We start from the raw sequence: 16,399 nt of genomic DNA on the forward strand, positions 1-16,399 counted from the left end.
GAAGTGGGCTATCTCACGGTGGCCCCATATCCCCGCTTACGTGTTTAGAAAAGATCCCCTGGGCTGAGGAGACAGAGAGGGAGAGAGCTGGAGGGGAAACAACACAAGTATGACTGTTAATGTGTCTCAGATAGAGGGATTTTAGAAGGTCCTGGGGAGCAGACAGAAACTCTGAATGGTTTTATAGATCTGAGAACAGAGGAGATGTGTGGCCCACTCCTGTGGTGAAGGTGGTGGTGAAATGGGTATAGAAGCAGCAGTTCCAGAGTCGAAGCGTACAGCTTATGCCAAACACAGCCTGTAGAGGTCTCCACATGGGACAGGGACATGACTGAGAGAGCCCCCGGTCATAAGGAGCCAGGTAGAGGAAGGCAGGATGTCTTAGCAAAGACTTGGATGAAACTTTGACCTCACCCACTCACCACTCTCCTCCTTGTCCACTGCTCCTTAGCCGCTCTGGCCTCTACACCCTTTAAATATGGCAGCCATGTCAGGGTCTAGCCATCTCTTGGGAATATTCTTCCTTCAGATATCCACATGGCCCTTTATGTCAATTTATTCAGGTGTTTGTGCACCTTCACCTCCTCGGTGAGTGTTCAGACAGGCCTGACCAACCTCCTTGAGCTCGCGCTCACGTCCATCTCCTCACTTTCTATGCCCATTTCCCTGCTTTACTCTTCACTTGATCTCAGCCAAAAGGCCGAGAAGCGATCCCCTGCTTTACTCTTATCTTTAGTGATTATTAGTCCTCATTATCTGAGGGTTCCATAATTGTGAATCCACCTGCTCGCTAAAATTTATTTGTAGCCCCAGGTCAACCCCCACAGTGGTTCCAAAGTCATTTGTGGACATGCAAAGAGGAGTGAAACAGTTGAATCACTTACTGCACATTCCCAGCTGAGGTTGAACAGGGAGACACTGCCTTCTGGTTTCAGCTATCATACTATTAACAAGTATCCTTTTCATGGTCTGCTTAGTGCCACTTTTTTTGTTGTTGCATTTTTGTACTTTTTGTTGATGATTTCACTATTTAAAATGGCTCCCAGGCAGTGCTGACATGTCAGCCAGTGTCCCTAAGCACAAGAAGGCTGTGACATGTCTTGTCAAGAAAACACGTGTGTTAGAGAAGCATTGTTCAGGCATGAGTTAATAGTGCTGTTGTGTACAAGTTCATTGTTAATTAATTAACAATATATATTAACTAAGAGGCCGTTAAACCAAAATATACATATAGCAAAGTTATATGTTGAGCAGTTGACAGAAAATGTTATGACCAAAGGCTCGTAGGACCTTGCTTAAGTCTGTATGTCTCCTACAAACAATGTTCAGTATTTGCGAATTCAGCAACTTTATAGAACATAACCGCCATGAATAAGAGAATCTACTGTATCTGGTATTGTGTATTATATATTTGTTTATTATCTGTCTGTTCCACTAGAAGGTAAGTCCAAGAGGGAAGAGGCTTTGTCTAACCTGTTTGGGGCTGTGATTAGAATAAGGCACATGGGAGGCATTCAGGAAACTTGTGAAATGAGTGAGCAATGGCATATCAAGCCTGCACGATAATTGTTTTTAATTTCAGTGCTGAGAAGGAGTTTAGGAAAGGGTTTGGAAAGGAGACCACTGAGAAAAATATTTGCTTGTTTAAGATGAGTTGAATCATGCAGATATCTGTGGCAAGAGTCTGGGACCAGCACATGCAAAGGTCCCGAGGCAGGAGCCCTTTGCTTGCCTGATGTTTTCAGAAGGTGGCAGGGAGGCCAGCATGTCTGGGGAGGAGAGGCTGGGGGAGAGGGGTAGGAAATGAGAATGGTAACCAGACAGAATTTATTCACCTCTCCACCCCCTGCACTAAGAATTGTGTACAGAACATAGTAGGTGTTCAGGAAAAATGTGTTGAACGTTCACATGTGACACGTTAATGCCAAAGCAGGGAATGGTAGAGAAAATCCTGAATAGACAAATTAAGTTTCCTCCTATCCCAGCAGAGTGGAGGGCTTGGAATAGATATTAGATAGAGTTGTTAAACTGTCACCAGTCAAATGGGGATTGTGACCTCACATAGCCATGAGGTGAGCTACGATTCAGCCTGCTGCCCAGGGCCGGCCTGGGTTTCATGGGTGACTTCACAATGGCCAGCGTGGTGCCCTGCCCACCGCCACAGTCCCAGTCCACCATGCTAACCACCCTGTGGCTGCTGCTCAGCTTTGCTGTCCCCTTGCCAGGGTTCTATGTCTCCTTCAGCTGTCCCAACGAGAAACAATGCCAAAGAGCCCTCCTCTCGGACAATGACGTCTTCTTGCCCTGCAACTCTTCTGGGTCACAGTGGTACTTCTTCCTGCAAGACGGGACCAGCTGGTCCCACACACTCTCCAGTGCTTCCAACATAGAAATCATACCTGACAGCGGCATTCTCATTCGGAGTCCGTTGCCCTCCCAGACGGGTTTCTACCACTGCCAGGACAAGGACGGCCTCCAAGTGGTACAGTATGAGATTGACTTCCAGGATGTCAGCACCCTGCACATAACACACAAGGGACTGGGTCAGAAGCCCCTGCGGAACGAGAGCCTGAGTCTGGGTGGCAAAGGGATCATCTTCACCCGCTGGGAGCCCTGGCAGGACTGTAACCGCTGTGGGGGGCTGGGCGAGCGGAAACGCCTGGGGTACTGCTACATCGAGGAGCCCCTGCAGGAACCCATGCCCTGCTGGCTGTATCTGGGAGGTAGGAAGGTGTGGTCCAGCCGCATGCGGCCCGAGATGCAGGTGGACGCCTGCCACGTCCCGTGCACGGCACTGATGTCGGATTACGTCCCCTTTGACAACTTTGAGATCACTGAGGAGTCGGGATCCGTGTGGCTCACCTGCCCCCTGGGATCTGTCTACAGGTGATGGAGACAGGCACCAGCCCTGCCCTTGGCTCCTAGCCAGGGTCCCCCAGGCTGGGAGCCTTCATGATGAATTCCTGCAGAGGGGAGGGGGCCCACATGGTCAGCTTGCTCTCTGCTGGCCTCTTCAGATGTGCCTTTGGTAAGAGCCCCCTGGCGCCCACACACAATTGAGTCACACAGGTAGAACAGGACCGCTGACCCTTCGGGAGGGCTTGGCCGATTCTGTGGCCGCTCCTGTGGTCGGCCATGCTGTGGATGTGGCACTCATCAGACACCCCTGTGGAAGCCCCCAGCCTGGGGGTGGGGGTGGGGGGTGGACAGCCTGGGGTGGTCAGGGCTGGGATGGGAGAAGCCCACGTGACTAATGAGGCTATGCCGGGGGAAGCTCAGAACACTGTGGGACCCTGAGACCTCTGCTCATTGGGGAGGATCAGAGAGCCCCGAGGAGAGGAGGCTGCCCCGGGAGGGTACCCATCAGGGTCTGCCTCGCAGAACGCACACTCATGTTCTTGTATTCCTGCCTGGAGCCCCTGGGAAATCTCCCCTTGGCCTGTCTTCCCTAAGCCGCCCGCGCTGATGACCCCAGTGAGAAGAATTACAACCACTCACAGCCCTGCACTTTGGCCATGGGCTGCATCCCAGCCCCAGAGCCAGAGCCGTGGGCCCCAGAGGGGCCATTTACAGATGAGGAAGCTGCAGCTCTCAGAAGGCACAGTCCTTGCCCGGGGGGGTATCCACGGTGGCCCTAAATCCTGCAAGCTTGGCTGTAGAGTCCCTGTGCCCTCCAGCCCCGCGTGCCAGGGATGGCCCCTCCCTTGAAAGGTGGGGGCCCCAGCAACCCCTTGGGGCCTCTGTAGCCACAGGCTCTGTCAGTGTGAACCCTGCCACCTCCATCTGGTTTGCTTTCCCTTGTTCCAGCTGTGACCTCTGACCTCTTCTCCTTCTCACCCTGTCTCCATGGTGTCCCTTCCTCCTTTTCCCCTCCTCCTTTAAGTATAAAAGTAACAGCTACTCCCTACAACCCTCTCCCGCCACCCAGTTCAGAAGTGCAGGAAAGGGCACAGGAGCCTCTCCTCTTACCTGGACTGGGCCACCCACTCCACGCCGCTTGCCAGACAAGGGGTTCCTGGCTGCCAGTCACTGGGGACCTGAGATAAGAATCAAGGGAGGTCCCCAGAGGCTTTAGGAGTTGCCGGGTCTCAAGGGAGCCGAGTAGAGTGGCATTTCCTGTGAGGTTTACATCTTGGCCTCTGGATTCATCCAGACCTGGGCTCCAATCCCAGCTCTGCCGCTTTTCCAGCTGTGTGACTTTGGGCCTGTGGTGTCGCTCTGGGCCTCAGTCTCCCTGTCTGTAGAATGCGGGTTGCATTCATTTCCTAAGGCTGTCACAACACAGTACCACACACTGGGTGGCTTACAACAATGTAAATGTATTCTCTTGCAGTTCTGGAGGCCAGAAGTCCAAAGCCAAGGCGTCACCAGGGCCACGTGCCCTATGAGATGCTGGGTGGAATCTGTCCTGCCTCTGCCTAGCTCCTGGGAGTGGCAGGCAATCCTTGGCCTTCCTTGGCTTGTTGCTGCAGCCCCCCGCACCCCCCCCCATCTGTCCCTGTCATCACTCGGCATTTTCCCTGTGTGTTTGGGTCTGTGTCTCTTCTCCCTTTCTTTTTTTAAAATTTATTTAATGTTTATTTTTGAGAGAGAGAGACAGAGCGTGAGTGGGGGAGAGACAGAGAGAGAGGGGGACGCAGAATCCGAAGCAGGCTCCAGGCTGTCAGTCGGCAGAGAGCCCAACGCAGGGCCCGAACTCATGAACTGCAAGATCATGACCTGAGCCAAAGTCGGACGCTTACCCCACTGAGCCACCCAGGCGCCCCTCTTCTCCCTTTCTCAAAAGGACACAGGTTGTATTGCATTTAGGGTCCAGGGATTTACTCCAGTCTGACCTCGTCTTCACTAATTACATCTGCAACACCCCAATTTCCAAAGAAGGTCACGTCCTGAGGTTTAGAACACGAATTTGGGGAGGACACGATCCAACTCAGTGCAGAGGTCTTGGTGGGCCCGGCCTCTCGGGCTCATTGTGATGTCTACGGGGCAACTGCCTGTCCAGACGCAAAGCCCCACCCTCTAGTGGGTGTTCGTTTTCGCTTGCATGATGACTGGCCCTGTCAATGCCGTCTGTTGGGTCTCCTTTCTGTTCCTCGGTCACGACGGGCTGAGAAGTTGCCAGCACTGAAAGGAGATGAGGGAGCCAGCCCTGTGTGCCGAGGCACAGCCCTCCAGGCAGAGGGAACAGCCAGGGCAATGGCCCTGAGGCAGGAAGGTGCATGCTGGAGGACCACCTAGGAGGCCAATGTGGCTGGGGCAGCCTAAGTGAGAGACAGAGTGGGGAAAATGAGGCCCGGCCAGGAAAGCGGGGGGGGGGGGGGGGGGGGGGGGGGGGCAGTGGGGGGTGCGTTCTTGCTGATTCCTCCAAGTAACCCTCAGAGGCAGGTATAGTCACACCCCCCGGTTTTCAGATGAGCAATGGGAGGCTTGAAGAGCTAGAGGCATTTTCCTGTCGCAGATTGAGTGGGGGTGGGGCTCTGAGCTCCCCGACACCCGTCGCCACCTTCCCCTGCTCTGTAGCACTCTTGGAGGGCATGCCCTGTGCGCTGTTCCCCAGGGAGGAGGGCGCCGCTGTCCCCATCTCCTCTCAGACACCAGTCCCCCACGTACCCCCCGGGGCCACAGCAGCTGACCTTGTCCTCCTTTGCAGGCCCATCCTCTGGGAAGCCGACAACATCCCCCTGACCTGGCAGAACCAGCTCTCCAGCCAGGACTTGGACACCATTCTGGAACCTTCCAACGGCGGCAAGCAACTGCGGGTCTTCCAGCCGGCCATTTACAAGTGCTTCGTGCAGCAGGAGCTCATGGCCCGGTTCAACCCCGTGCCCTTTCCAGGCACGGCGGAAACTCTCAGGGAAGAGGAAGGCGGGCCACACCGGGGGAAAGGGAAGACCCAGGAGGGGAAGGCCAGCTCCATCCTCAAGGGGCTCAAGTTGCTGCTGCTGCTGCTGCTGGGCATGGTCCTGGGCCTGCTGGGGGTGCTGCTCAAGATCTTCCACCCTTCCCAGGGCAAAAGCAGTGACCAGGTGCTGCTGGTGAAATGAAGCAAGCCCTCTGTGCCCAGGACACTTGGCCTCCTGTGTCTCCGTCACTTTAACTGTCCTTCCCAAGGCACTTCCGGGGCGGGGGGTGGCGGAGGCGGTGCCCGCAGGTGCAGAACAGGCCCATGGCCGCAGCGAAGGCTGATGAGCTCTTCCCTGTTCCAGGTCCTGCTCTGTTAACCCCTTAGCAATCCCCGTCCCGCAGATGAGGAAACTGAGGCAACTACTGTCCAGTAATTGGAAGGTGGGGGGTGGGGGCGCTCCAGTTTGAGCTCAGGTTGCCTGGCTCAAGTCTTGTGTTCTTCACGGGGAGGACGGGAGAGATGGAACTCACCATTTTCAGGGCGAGTCTCTGGGAGTTGGTAAACTGTAGCCACCTTAGGCAGCTTATTGCATTCCCCCGAGGACAAGGGCTGAGACAGGATGGGAGGGGGTGGCGGGGGGGGGGTCACACCCCGACCTGCAGATCCGCACTGGGCTCTGCCTTTCCTTGGTCGTCCTTGCCCCGCACTCCCTCAGATGTGCTGAGGGCTTTCAGGCTTAGCCATATCTGTCCGAGGCAGAGGGTGTTCCCAGGGTCGTAGCCCCGGGCCGCCGGACCTGTGTCACCCCTCCTGGCTCTTGCAGTGGAGAGAGAGCCCCAAGAAGGAGAGACAGACCCGTTCTACCAGGACAAGGCGCCAGGCCTGGCCCAGCTGACCCACGGGAGTCACCAAGCCTAGTTGTTCCCAGAAATTATATACACTGTTCTGCAGAGTGCAAGAGTGAGAAATAAAATATTAAGGCCTCGTAAAACTCGTTGCCCTGATATCCCACTGGACAGATCTGAAACTTCTAGAACAGAGCTTCTGCCCCTGAGCAGAGGGCAGAGCTCACTCCTCGCTTACCAGACACTGTTGCCAAAACACTTAAGGCTTCACACGGTGCCCACAGACGCAAAGGTTCCTGCAGAATCGGGAGGACATTCGTGGAGAACTAAACAGGGTCCGTTGGGAAACGGAGGCAGAGAATAATGATGACAGTAATGGCAAATATTTGTGAACTTCCTGGCATGATCAGAACTCACACCCTTCATGAACTTTATGTCCTCACAGCCACCCATGAGGCTGGGGTTCCTCCGAACCTTGTTTTGAAATAGTTTTTTAACGTTTATTTATTTTTGAGAGACAGAGAGAGACCGAGTTCGAGCAGGGGAGGGGCAGAGAGAGAGGGAGACCCAGAATCCGAGGCAGGCTCCAGGCCCCGAGCTGTCAGCACAGAGCCCCACACGGGGCTCGAACCCACGAACCGTGAGAGCATGACCTGAGCCGAAGTCGGACGCTTAACCCACGGAGCCACCCAGGCGCCTCCAAACCTCATTTTGTAGTTGAAGACATCAAGGCACAGAGGGCTCAAGCACCCTGCCTGAGGTCACACAGCAAACTTGAGATGGGGCCAGCAACGGGAGAGTGAAGGAAGACCTTGGGGCCCTCCTACCAGCTCCCCAGAACCCCCGGTTTCCTGCACCCGCGGCAGCACATAGCGCGGTAGCCGGGGGTGGAACAGCCAACGCCAAGCACAGGCTGCCCCCAGGCCTGAGGACCACAGTCCACAGCCAAGGCAGTCCGCGTCCCCCGGCGGCAGGCAGACACTAAGGTGACCCCCGTGATTTTCACCTCCTGGTGTCCACGCTTTGTGGGGTTCCCCTTCCCGTCCAGTGTGGATGGCACCGGTGACTTGCTTCTAACCACATTCATATTCATATTCTTACTGTTAAGGGGTCAGAATGTCACCCCTGGATGAGGTTACATTGTATGAGACTCTGTCTTAGCCTCCCGGATGCAGAGAGAGGCTCGCTGGCCGGATGAGGTCAGCAGCCATGGCGCGGAAGCCCGCTTGGTGCGAACCGTGAGCGGCCTCTAGGAGCCACAAGTAGTCTTTAGGACCTGAGGTGACAGCCCGGGCCTCAGTCACACGGTCCCCAGGAAATAAACTCTGCCAACAATTTGAGTAAGGCCGGAGGCAGGTTCTTCCGTCGAGCATCCTGATGAGAACACAGCCTGACCGACACTTGGACTGAGCAGAGGACCCCAGGGAGCCGCATCCAGACTCCTGACCCCTGGACACTGGGCTATCATGCACGTGTGTGGTTTTAAGCCACTTCGTGTACTGCCATTTGTTACGCAGCGGTAGGCAACAAACGCCCCCCCCCCCCATAAACCCCGGTCCCCCTGAGGTCCCCTGCAGCTTCAGCGGTGACGCAGACAGTTGCCTCCCCTCAGGAGCCAGGCCGGCAGCTGGGCAGCTGGTGCCCCCGGGAGCAATCCTTACCCAAGAGGGATGGCAGTGGGAGCCACAAGTCCGGGGCGCATCCAACACCTTCCCTCAGGCTCTTCAGTAACACCGACCTTCAGGTGGGCACAGCGGCAACCGGCCCATCTACGCCCGTTCATCAGGTGGGCCCCTCTCGGGCCTTGCTCTCCCTCACTTCCGCATCCCCAGATTAGATTTGGCAAGTATTTTCTCAGCCACATGTTCCCCTCTTGTCTCCTGGGACATGGATGTTAGACCTGCTGCTGTCCCACGGGTCCCTGAGGCTGTTGATTCCCCACCGCCCCCCCCCCCACATCGTCTCGTCTCTTCAGGTCGGAGAACGTCTGTTGATCAAGTTTGCTGTCACCTCCCTGGGTCCTCTCTGCTGGGTTCTTCCGTCCGTCCAGTGAGCCTTTTCCTTTGGCTAAAGTATTTTTTGGTTCTCAAATTTCCATCTAGTTGTTCAGACCTCCTAGCTCCTTGCTGATACTTTCTTTTTAACAAGAATTTCTTTTTTAATGTTTGCTTTTGAGAGAGAGACAGAGCATGAGCAGGGGAGGGGCAGAGAGAGAGAGGGAGACAGAGAATTGAAGCAGGCTCCGGACTCCAAGCTGTCAGTACAGAGCCCGACGTGGGGCTCGAACCCACGAACGATGAGATCATGGCAGAAGTAATCCAAGTCACTTCTAAGCTAGAGCACTTAATTCCAGAGCAAAATACTCTGGAGTCCTCTTTCGTCTGTGCAGAACCCATAGCCCTTGAGATGGAGGGTGTTCTGCCAGCCCGGGTCGAGGTATGAGCAGAGTTCCAGCTGACCCACAATACACATGGCACATAAGTTAGAAATAAACTTTTGTTATTATAAGCCGTAAGGCTTGGGGGATGTTTGTTACCACAGCATAAGCAGCCTATCCTGACTGACACACTCTCCTTCCAAAACACTTGTCACTTCTGCGATTTTTCACTTGCTTTTGTTGCCGTTGGGCTAATATTTTTCTTTACCCACTGAACTGAGAGCTCCATGAGGTCAGGGATATTTTTTGTTGTTGTTTCCCCACTGTATCTCCTACTCCTGAAACAGCTGGAACATAGCAAGAGTGTCAATTGACTGAAGGAAGAAATCAATGAGCCATAATCCTAGGAGGTCAGTATAATTATCGCTATTTTACAGGGATGAAATGGAAGCTCAGAATGGTTGCATTGGTTGCTCAATGACACATGGCAGGAAAATGGCAGCGATTGGATCAGAACCTAGGTCTCCGTTCAAAACTTGTTCTGAGTACTGTGTACTTTCCTGGACAGGAAGGCCTTGGGGTGCTAGGTGTTAAACTACCTTCTCAAGGGTTTTCAGCCCTACCTCCAATATCTCTGCATTGGTGACATTGAAGGACAAAAGGCTTGGGGCGCCTGGGTGGCTCAGTCGGTTGGGCGGCCGACTTCAGCTCAGGTCATGATCTCGCGGTCTGTGAGTTCGAGCCCCGCGTCGGGCTCTGTGCTGACCCCTCAGAGCCTGGAGCCTGTTTCAGATTCTGTGTCTCCCTCTCTCTCTGCCCCTCCCCTGTTCATGCTCTGTCTCTCTCTGTCTCAAAAATAAATAAACGTTAAAAAAAAATTAAAAAAAAAAAAAGGACAAAAGGCTTGGGAATCTATGGACCACTGGTCATCTCTGGAATGAGCCACAGCTGGCCAGACAAGGCAGGGAGATGCAAAGTGAGGGGGTGTTTGTCAGCTGTCTGCCCTTCGTTTTACCTCTTTTTAAAACAACTTCCCTTAGTTGAGTGCTTAGTCTCTGCCAGGCACTGTGCCAAAAGCTTTAGGATCATGAGCTCACAGCATCCTCACGACCATCCCAAGTGATTTTTTTCCCCACAGGAGGAAACTGAGGGCTAGAAAGGTAAATCTACTTGCCTACGGGTACACACTTAGTGTATCAATTACGGCTGCAAAATAAAAACATCCGCCCAAATCAGGGATTTAAAATAGTAAGAGTCTATGATTGCTTACAAGTCTAGCGACCAGCTGGGTAGTTCGGGTCTCAGCTGGGATTATTCGTGCTTCTCTGATCAACAGCGGCCTGGGGTTGGCCCTCCAGTCGTGGCTGAGGAGCCTTACGTGTGCAGGAGTCGGCCGTCCAGGCTGGACCAGGTGCCGACAGTGGGCTGGGGCAGCTGGGCTCTCCACGTGGTCTCATCCTCCAGCAGGCAGAGAGCCAGGCTTGTCCACAAGGCGGTGGGAAGGGTCCAAGAAAGTAGACAGAAGCTGCAGGGCCTTTTGAGGCCCAAGCTCAGAGGTAGCATTTGACCAGGGACTTGGGCAGAGTGGCCTTGGCTTGCCATCCATGTGCCTTGAAGGTTAGGCTTGGGGAAGACCCCAGGGCGAGGCTGGATTAAATAAGATCTGTTATCTACTGCTGCAGGAGAAACCATTCAAAATGCAGCGGTTTGATACGATTATTTCTTTACCTCTCCATTCTGTAGGTCGGTAACAGGCTGGGCTCAGCTGGGTAGTTCTTCTGGTCTACCGGGAGCTAGATGGCTCTGCTTCAGGGGCTGGGTGGCAGTTGGCTGGGGAGCCTTCGGTCTCCTACCCGCAGCAGGCTAGCCTGGACACGTTCACGAGGTCATGGCAAGGCTGCAGGAGAGCGAGCGGAAGCTGCACAGGCTAAGCTTAGAAGTAGCACAGCATCCCTTTCTCTGTGTTTTATTGGCCACGGCAAGTTACAAGGTCAGCCCAGATTGTAAGCGTGAGAAAATAGACTCCATCTTTTGATGGGAAGAGGAGCAAAGTCACACTGGCAGAATGCATACAGGGAGGAGTGATGGGCTGCATCCTTTCTGTAATCGCTTTACGTAGGCAGCAAGGAACACGGCTGGGCTTCTAACCCAGGAGGAGGAAACTAACTCTTCCCAGCTGTATCGCTCGTGTTCCTTTCCTTAGCTTCCGCACCACCCCATGTGTTTCCCCTCTGTGTTGTTTGAGCCTCCAATAGCCTTCTGTATCAGTCAGAACACCTTTGGCTGCAAGTACCAGAAATCCAGGCAAAGTGGTTCAAGCTCAGAAGGAGTGTGTTGGCTCTTGGAGTGGTGAAGTCCAAGAGCAGTTCTGCTTCAGGCACAGTTAGATCCAGGTGCTCAAACAGTGTCCTCCCACGTTGTCTTCACTCCACTGTTTTCTGCACTGCCTTAATCCTCAGGCAGATGCTTCCCAAGAGATGAGGGCAGCTCCAGGATTACATCGCAGTGGAAGGAGAGCATACCTCTCACAACGACAGAAACAACGGCAGAGAGCTCACTGTGTGCCAGGCACTGTTCTAAGCACTGGGCAGGTGGTAACTTATTTAGTCCTCACACCCCATGAGGTTATCATCATCTCCAGTTTACAGATGAGGGAACTGAGGCACAGAGATTAAGATCCATGTCTAAGGGTTCACAGGTAATGAGTGGCCAGGCCGGGAGCTGAACCCAACGAGGCTGCTCCAGAGTCCTTGCTCTTAACCACTTCACAGAAAAGTAGTCATAATAGCAAGCCTTATTCAGAGAAGATACTCTGTGCCTGACATTGTTGGGAGCACCAGGACATAACGGTAATAATATCCATTGAACCATTTAAACCTTCCAGCAACCCTATGGGGTAGCACTGCTATTACGTCCATTTTGCAGATGGGGAAGGTGAGGCACTGATAGGGTGAATAAGCCTGAGGTCACGGGTGGGGCAGCGAGGAACTGAATCCAGACAGTGGAGTCCAGAGGCCGTATCTGCTGTCCCCAGCGTCCCTCTTCTGAGCCAGGGGTGAGGTCAGCCTCTGAGAACTTTAGGAAGGGAGGTGGAGGGGGGCCCCAGGACAGCCCAGTCTTTCCCCTCACCGTGTCTGTGTCTCCCTGCTCTCCCCTCCACCCACAGCCTGGCACAGCCTTCCCAGAACCCGCTTGTGAACAGACTGACCTAATGCAGGCTGGGCCAGAGGGCTGAGTCCTGGCAAACGGGCAGTGGCCGGGCCTGAGTCACCGGGCAGGGCTTGCCAGGGCCCGGAGTGGCGGCGTGAGCCTGTGCCAAAGAGGGCATGGGCTGAGAGGGACGACACCTGGTGCCACCGGGCAGCCGCAGTTCCTTCTGAGCCCGTGACCTTGACACCAGCTAGATCTCTGCAAAACAGTCTTTGCCCACCGCCCCGACGGGGAGCCTGGGCAAGACGCCAAGTCATTTTTTAATGCATTTATGAGAAACCGAACGTGGCTATTTATATCCTTTTGATTTGTCAACCGAGAACTGGGTGAATATAATGACATCTCATGAGCAGAATGTGGGCGTCACCGCCCGCCCCTTAACAAAGACAGCAAGCATGCTTGGCTACATGGGCTCCTCAGGTTCCCAACCTGCTGGCACGGGGAAACTGAGGCTCAGAGAGAGAAGGTCACTTGCTCGTCGCCTCAGCTGGGACATGGCAGAGCTGGAAATGGATCCAGGAAGACTCTTAACCCGCTCAGAAAACCTGTTCGGCTGTGTGGTCGGGACCCATCTACCCCACTGAGGACAAAGCTTAGCTGTTCGTGGGAACCTTCGGGAACATTCCACCTGCTTTACGTTTCTTCTTCTGTCTCTCATCCCACCCCTCCCTCCTCACTGCCTTCTTTCCCCTTCAGTGTGAAGATGTGCTCTTCTCTCGTCTCTCTTTCCTGCCTTCTTCCCCTCCTTCCTTCTTCCTTCGCTGACCTTCTATCAAGGCAAGAATCACAGCGCTAACGCTAACTGGCCTTAGAGAGGGCCAGCTGGGCCCTGAGTTCCCCACACGAGGAGCTCGCCGGCCTCAGCGGACTCTCTGCGAAGTGCTCCTACTATTGCCATTTTACCGATGCAGGCGCGTGCCCAGTGGCTCCTCCGTGGCGGTTTGCTCTGCACTTGTGCGCAGATGTGGCTCCTGTGGCTGAGATTCAAGCCGAGGGCACTGGAAGTGAGCCACGTAACTGTCCACCTTCGGGCAAGCTGATGTTTGACTAACGTTACGCTGCAGTGACCCTTCGTGGCCGCAGGTTCCCACGGGGGATCCCCGGTGCCACGGCCTTTCATGGGATCCCGCCCTGTGCCTGCGGGTCCCCTCCCCGTCCCTGTCGCCAGGAGGATCGAGTGAGTTAATGCACGTGTAGTGCTTACGTAACAGCGCCCCAGCAGGTCTTAAGGGATAACCTGCTTCAAGTCCACGAGCCCCTGGCTTGCGGACCTAAGTCCCTTGTTCTGTAGAAGAACTAAGAACTTTCCTCGAGATTTGCAGACCGCTGGCCTTGGGAAGTGAAGGCCCACACCTCCCCAGAAGAGAAGGCATGACCACATTTGAAAACAGCCGTCCCTGATGCCGAGTCCGTTCGGGGCCGCGTGGACCTACGACGAATGGCCTGGCCGCCAGCTTCTCCCGCACGCAAGCCCCTGCCCTCTTCCTGTGCCTTCCGCGTTAAAACCCTCCGGCTCCCCCTGGACAGGGCAGGTGGTTTTGAGACATCAGTCCACCATCTTCCCGGGTTGCCCGCTTCCTGAATAAAGCAACCTTGCCTTCCCACCCTCACTTGGGTCTCGAGTACTGGCTTTAGAGCGGCGAGCAGCCGAACCCGAGTTTGGAATCAGTTCTCGGCCCTGTAACACTTAGAGCAGCGCCTGGCTAGAAATGTGCTTCCGAGTGTTGGTGGCGGCAGCTGGTGCTGCTGTCTTCACTGGCGGTTTTTGCAGAACCGGCCTGATGCTGGGAGAGGCCCCTGTGGCTGTGCCCCTGTGGGCCGCTCCTTGTCTGGTGCGTCCAGCCGGGGTCTTCCCTGCAGGCAGGCTGTCCGGCTCCACCGGCCTCGCTCATCGGTGCTGATTTTGCTGACCCCCATCCCGGATACCAACAGTGGGTGTGGATGCTGACGTGAATGAGCCGGGCAGACACTGGGGAGCCCACGAGCAGAACCTGCCCGGCTCCCAGATTCATGCCTTCGGGCCTCATTTCCTTTTTTTTTTTTTAATTTGTAAAATATTTATTTATTTACTTAATGTTTATATTTGAGAGAGAGAGAGAGAGAGAGAGAGAGAGCGCAAGCAGGGGAGGGGCAGAGAGAGAGGGAGACACAGAATCCAAAGCAGGCTCCAGGCTCCGAGCTGTCAGCACAGCGCCCGATGCGGGGCTCGAACTCACGAGCCGTGAGATCATGACCTGAGACCAAGTTGGAATGTGCAACCGACTGAGCCACCCAGGCGCCCCCCGCCCTCATTTCCTGACATAGCAGCTGTGGCCTCTGTGCCTGCCACCCCCTCCCTCACCCACCATCCACCACTTCCTCCCTCCAGACACAAGCAGTAGTCACGGCGGCCTGTCACCCTTCCATCACCATCTCCCCATCTCTTAAGATGTTTATGCCTCTGGGTTTTGATTCGTCAGTGTCACCCGCAAAGCCATTGACTTCCTGCCCCGGGGGATGAGGATTCGTTTCATGCCGCGTCCTTCCTGACAAAATGACTCGGCTCACCGTCCCTGGGCCTCAGCTTCCACATCCGGAAATGAGAACAACAGCAGGTACCTACCTCACAAGGTCGTGAGGGTCACAGGGATGAACCCCGTAACGCCCTTGGAAGAGGGCCGCGCCTCCCGTAAGGGGGTATGCTGGCTATTGTCGTTATTATAATCGTCATCCCTTAGCTTTGTAAGTCCCAACCACAGACAGATCTCCATTTCCCCTTCCTGCCTTTCCTCCCTGGACCTGGCGACTGTGAGCCACTGAGGACAACACCCTCGGCTGGCCCCCCAGCAGGAGAGAAGGGCGCCGTCACCAAGAAAGATCCAGGCTTCTGCCCGATTTGAGCCGACATTATTTTTTTAAATGTTTATTTCTTTATTTTGAGGTGGGGCAGGGGCAGAGCGAGAGGAAGAGAGAGAATCCCAAGCAGGCTCCGCACTTGTCAGCTCAGAGCCGCTGTGGGACTCGATCTCAGGAACCCTGAGATCATGATCTGAGCTGAAATCAAGAGCCTGACACAGAACGGCAGGATCACGACCTGAGCCAGTAACAGGAATGGGACTCTTGACGGACTGGGCCACCCAGATGCCCCGAGCCACCATTGATTTGAGCATCTTCCACAGCAGTGGACTCAATTTCCTGACTCTCCGTAGGCTTTCCCTGTACCCCCGCCCCCCCAACAATGAATTACGAGAATTTTCAAACCTACAGAGAAGGTGAATGAATTTTACCATGACTCCCATGCACCTATCTGGATTCTACACTTGTTAACGTTAAAAAAAATTTTTTTAATGTTATTTATTTTTGAGAGAGAGAGAGGGACAGAACACGAGTGGGGGAGAGGTAGAGAGAGAGAGAGTCCAAAGCAGGCTCCAGGCTCCGAGCTGTCAGCACAGATCCCGACGTGGGGCTCCAACCCACAAACCGCGAGATGGTGACCTGAGCCGAAATCGGACGCTTAACTGACTGAGCCACCCAGGCGCCCCTTGTTAACAATTTTCTACATGTGCTTTATCACATACCTATCTGTCCATCCTCTATTTATTCAACCACATGATTTCTTTGCTGGATTTTTAAATGCGTTAAAGTGAAGTATTTTCAAGCAGACATCTGCACTTTTAACTTCTAAATATCTTAGCATCCATATCACTAATTAGAATTCAATCCTTACGGTTTTTAAAAAAAATTTTTTTTAATGTTTATTTATATTTGGGAGAGAAAGAGAGACAGTGCATGAGCAGGGGAGGGGCAGAGAGAGGGAGACACAGAATGTAAAGTAGGCTCCAGGTTCTGAGCTGTCAGCCCAGAGCCCAACGAGGGGCTCGAACTGGCTCAGATCATGACTTGAGCTGAAGTCAGCTGCTTGGGGCCCCTGGGTGGCTCAGTCGGTTAAGCGTCCGACTTCGGCTCAGGTCATGATCTCGCGGTCCGTGAGTTCGAGCCCCGCGTCAGGCTCTGTGCTGACAGCTCAGAGCCTGGAGCCTGTTTCAGATTCTGTGTCTCCCTCTCTCTGACCCTCCCCCATTCATGCTCTGTCTCTCTCTGTCTCAAAAATAAATAAACGTTAAAAAAAAAAAATTTTGAAGT

At 54.2% G+C, this 16,399-nt stretch overlaps 1 protein-coding gene across 1 annotated transcript; it reads left to right on the forward strand.

Annotated features, from left to right (window-relative positions):
* The first annotated feature begins 2,125 nt into the window (after positions 1-2,125).
* LOC122208228 (protein FAM187B-like) lies at positions 2,126-6,066 on the forward strand. Its single transcript, XM_042919107.1, has 2 exons — positions 2,126-2,886; positions 5,651-6,066. Exons 1-2 carry the CDS (start codon positions 2,132-2,134, stop codon positions 6,042-6,044), a joined length of 1,149 nt encoding a protein of 382 aa, XP_042775041.1. The 5' UTR covers positions 2,126-2,131; the 3' UTR covers positions 6,045-6,066.
* Positions 6,067-16,399: the final 10,333 nt, after the last annotated feature.

The sequence above is a fragment of the Panthera leo genome, chromosome E2, assembly GCF_018350215.1.
Source record: "Panthera leo isolate Ple1 chromosome E2, P.leo_Ple1_pat1.1, whole genome shotgun sequence".
NCBI lineage: Eukaryota > Metazoa > Chordata > Mammalia > Carnivora > Felidae > Panthera > Panthera leo.